This window comes from Henckelia pumila, chromosome 2 (assembly GCF_033568475.1).
Source record: "Henckelia pumila isolate YLH828 chromosome 2, ASM3356847v2, whole genome shotgun sequence".
Lineage (NCBI taxonomy): Eukaryota > Viridiplantae > Streptophyta > Magnoliopsida > Lamiales > Gesneriaceae > Henckelia > Henckelia pumila.
Window position 1 is genome coordinate 5,328,949 of NC_133121.1, and position 4,824 is coordinate 5,333,772.

Consider the following 4,824-nt stretch of genomic DNA (forward strand, 5'->3'; position numbering starts at 1 on the left):
AATTGTCTCCCATGTGTCTTCCAATTTGAGAATATACATGAATTTGTAAATCCATTATCTTCTCTCCTCATTATTTATTTTATCTCATATTTTCCTTTCCAAACTTGGCGCTTCTTTGGCAACGTGAATACACGATATTATTTGTATGTATCTATGTGTATACGTGTGTCTATCACCTCCTCCGATTCACGCTCATCATCTCCTCTTGTTTTTTTTTTTTTTTGTTTTTGAAAAGATTTTCTGTGCGTATGTATATATCGAATATATGTGTACCGTGTGTACTCTCGCATCCATGGTCATGATCCATCATCTCCCACGTTATTCACGGCAAAGGGACGGCGAGGTCCTGGGAAAGTACGTGCGGCGGTGGATGGCGACGGGCAGCGGTGGTTAACGAAGTGGCGGTTTTGCTCAGGAGGGTTCCGGAGTCCGCAAGCCTCGAGCTCGTCAGTCATGGCCGTGTTTCCGAGTGGGAACGGGGTCAGATTCTGCACTCGAGGTCGGAAGGCGGTAACTCGATCGGAAAGAATGACGCTGCAATTCTAGGAGGGTGTCGGAGTCCGCGAAGTGGAGTCTCCATGGCTGCGTGTTCTGGGAAGAGCATAGCCAGATTCTGGGCCGAATATAACCGGGCGTGAATGGCTACGTGATGATCCATCGAGGGCTTCCGTCGATGTCCAGCCATGGAGGAGCTTCCATGCCTTCCAAATCTGGCTCGACGGGAAGAAGGTTGCCGTCGAAGATGGGTTGCGGCCAGCGATGATGAAGAAGACGGCTACGCAGCGACGGAAAACTCGCTGGAGAGGGTGGTGGTTGCGAGGCGGAAAACTCGCCGGAGAACGTGGAGGCTGCACGGCGGTCGGCCGAAGATGGTGGGCGATGGTGGTGATGATGACCTTGGTCTGTGATGGATATAGACACATATACATTCGTATACAAAGATGCACATGTTACATATCTATACGTATAGGTATATATATAATATTCCTAAAAATAAAATAATAATAAGTAATTTTTATGCTTATGTATTTCATATATATATATATATATATATATATATATATATATAACATGACTATGAAATTTTGTTTAATTTTTTATATGATTTATTCTTTAAAAAACGTTGCAGGTCTCCCTTCACGGGGTAAGGTATTTTCGGTGTTAGTTGCTAACCGAGATACTCTTTCCCTTTCGCCAGTGGGGTCTAGCGGTGACAGTGAAATTGATGAGTGTCTATATTCTTTGAGTGATTTGAAAACAGTGGTATCACCTTATTTAAAAATTGATAGTAACCCGAATTCTTGCGATAATAGTGGTTCTGAAGAGTCTTCGGGAGGAGTGAGCGAGCGTCTTTTGGACGAGTCGGAGATTTTAAGTCCAAGTAAAAAATTTGACTTATCCTCTAAAAATATCCTTAAGATTCCCAAAAATGGAGATCTTTGCCATGAACCGCCTCCGGGATATTTTACTGTATATCTGGAGTACTTTAATTTTGGTTTCTCGCTCCCTCCTCATGCCCTTTTGATAGAAATTGTAGATAGTCTCGGGGTGAGTTTAAGTCAATTAACACCAAGTGCGATTCTTCTCTTTACGTGTTTCCTACGTAGAGTGAGTGAAATTAAAATGTCCCCGACTATAGACTTATTCTATGCGCTTTTCTCGGTGCGTCGCTCCATGCCGGGTTCCTATACTTATTTTCTACCTCGGGGAGATTGTAAGTTTTTATCTCGTTGTCCATCTCCAAAAAACGATTGGAGAAAAAATTTTGTTTATGTATGGGATTATGGTTGGGAGGTTCCCATAGTTTGGAGTCCGGGCCATAGGAAAATTATTCTTAGCAAAATCCACCGTGAATTGCAACTTAAATGTCGTTCCTTAGGCCTCTTCCAGGAGTTGGTTGACCCAAAAAGTTTGATTCCTGCCGGTAATGCTTTGTTCAAATTGAATTTTGATGACTGTATTTTGCGTCTTCTTTGGATTCTTCTACTCGTGGTAATCTAAAATTTATTAAATTTATTTACTGATCATTGTCACTCTTCTCTTTGTGTTTGTTTGTAGGTGACAAATTAAGTTTGGCGGAGGTTCGCGCTTGCATAGAGAAAAACGAGAAAACTCCGTCAAAGACACCGAGAAAAGAGTCACCAATGGATCGAGGTAATCACAATTCCCAAGGGATTCCAAGGAGGAGGAACTCTCCCGGGCCATCCGACCGTGTCAATTGTTCTGGTCCTCCATCTAAAAATACTGACACTCGTGACCGAAGGAATGGTGGTAGAAGAAATGATGCTGACCGTGATACCCGTACTAGGGAGAATGCTAATGGTAGAATAAATCCAAAAAGAAGACGTGAAGATGAACGAACAGTTCCTCCCGACACTCGTGAGGGTTGTCACTTGTTCTTGGAGGGTGTGAACCATAAAAGTAATGCTGGATCTTTTTGGGATCTGAAAGATCCAGACATTGGCTGGAGAAACGGAGCTAATCTCATTGGAGATCATGACAGGTTGCATCTACTGCCTCAGCCTACCGAAGTATTAACTCGGTCTCTTGCCTCGTCTGCCTTCCAGGTATATTATTATACGTTTGATATTTGTTATGATTTTTATGTAGTAAACAATACTCCTTATCTATGGGTCTTTGCAGATTTTATCGCTTGCCCAAACTTTTCAATTTCGAGAAGAGAGGTCTCGAAATTCCGGGAGAAAATTTGATGACGAGCTGGCGTCATTAAGGGGAGAGTGCAAAAGACTCGGCGAGGAAGGTGCTAAGGCCCGAGATGATTTTCTCAAATCGCAAAAGGAGCTTGAAGAGAAATCCAAAAAGTATGATGCAATGTGCAAGGATATGGAGCTACTTAAGGGAAAATATTCCCATGAATCGGAGACCGGTGAGACTTTTCTCAATTCGTCAATAGGCAAGAATCTCTTGCGAAGTACTGGAGAAAAAGCAATTGAATGCTACCGAGAGTCCACAGATTTTAGAGATGAAGTGATTCAGCGGGCGATCGTTATTCATGATGAAGTTGTAGTGGATTGCCGCAAGGAACTACGGAAAACTCAACTAGTTCCAGAGGAAATTATTATGATGATTCACCCAAAGATTCCGGAGCCTAGTCTTGCCAGAGTTGAAGATGACTCGGATCCTCCCTTAGGAGATTTACTGGGAGGTCTGGGTGATGAGGAGATGATCGAAGCTTTGCGTTCGAATTTTTAGCTTATACAGCCAATAATGACGGTGTGTGTCGAAGCTATATGGAGACTAAACCGTGGAACAGTTTAGCTTTATTATTTCTTGCCACTTTCGGGCAAAATTTTTTTTTGTGACAGAGTCAAAGTCATAGACTTTTTTTTTTGTTCTTTTTGAGTAAGTAAGTATTTGTCGATTATCATATCTCTTTTGCATTTTGAAGTTGCTATTGCATACTTGTTTGATGAATAAAATACTATCGCTTTAACAATGGAGTACTTGGGAGGGGATCAATCTCCCAAGATTTTGTCTCATGGGGAATTCCTAAACCCACTTGGTGCGTGGTGAGGTATCCCGGGACTTATAATGTTATTATGTCGTCCTGACCTCTTACAGCGTCATAAGTTCAAATGTCCCAAGGGGCTGGCCAAGCCTCTTACTGTTGGGAATTTTTTATGATTGCTAGGGTCTATGACGTTTATGTCGTAAGTAAGCGTTAGTATAGGAGAGGAGATATGATATGCTTTCGACAAAGTAATCTGTTTATATAAAAACAATAATCAAATTAGTTGAACAATGTATCACAAAATTGTAATATGAAAACATAAGGAAAATATGCTAAAAAAGATAAATTTAGCCTATTATTGACGAGAGTTGCAGTTTATGCATAAAACTTCTTCAGGTTGGCCACGTTCCAAGGCCTGGGAAGTATTCTTCCATCTGAATGTTTGAGGCGATATGTTCCCATCTTCACAATTTCAATTACTTTGTAGGGGCCTTCCCATTTCGGATCCAGCTTGCCCACAGACTTTAAGATGTCAGATTTTCTCAATACAAGATCTCCTACTTGGAAAGATCTTGGTTTGACTCTGTCATTGTATGCTTTAGTCATACAAGCTCGATATCTCTCGGCTCGTGTTGAAGCTCCATCTCTCAGTTCATCCACCAAGTCCAATGAAATTCGGAGGGCTTGGTCATTCCCAGATGGAGTGTACTGTTTCATTCGCCATGATTGCTCTCCGATTTCGGCAGGAGCCACAGCTTCCGCTCCGTAGGCCAAGTTGAAAGGAGATTCTCCAGTTGAAGAGCGTGGAGTGGTTCGATATGCACATAGAACACTTGGCAACTCATCCACCCATTTTCCTTTGGCATTGCCTAGGCGTGTTTTGAGGTGCTGTAGAATGGTTCGGTTGGTGACCTCGGTTTGCCCATTTGCTTGAGGATTCCCTACAGAAGTGAAGAACTGCCTGATAGAGATTCCTCTGCACCAGTCTTTTATCTTCGCTCCAGAGAATTGAGTTCCATTATCTGAAACCAAGGTTTGAGGAATGCCAAATCTGCATATTATATTCTTCCATAAGAAATTGATTACATCTCTCTCGGATATTTTGGCCAATGGTTCAGCTTCGACCCATTTGGTGAAATAATCCACAGCTACTATCAGAAATTTTCTTTGTCCGGTAGCAGGAGGAAAAGGACCTACCAAATCCATTCCCCATTGAGCAAAAGGTAGAGGACTTTCCAGGGGCTGTAAGGTTGTAGCCGGCTGGTGATGGAAGTTAGCATGCTCTTGACATGCATGACAATGTTTTGCTAACTCCATAGCATCTTGCTTCATCGTTGGCCAAAAGTACCCTT

General features: G+C 42.2%; 1 protein-coding gene across 1 annotated transcript; it reads left to right on the forward strand.

Annotated features, from left to right (window-relative positions):
• The first annotated feature begins 683 nt into the window (after positions 1-683).
• LOC140884959 (uncharacterized) lies at positions 684-3,264 on the forward strand. The gene is made up of 5 exons (XM_073291869.1): positions 684-900; positions 1,130-1,548; positions 1,891-1,957; positions 2,059-2,567; positions 2,644-3,264. Exons 1-5 carry the CDS (start codon positions 684-686, stop codon positions 3,211-3,213), a joined length of 1,782 nt encoding a protein of 593 aa, XP_073147970.1. The 3' UTR covers positions 3,214-3,264.
• The last annotated feature ends 1,560 nt before the right edge of the window (positions 3,265-4,824 follow it).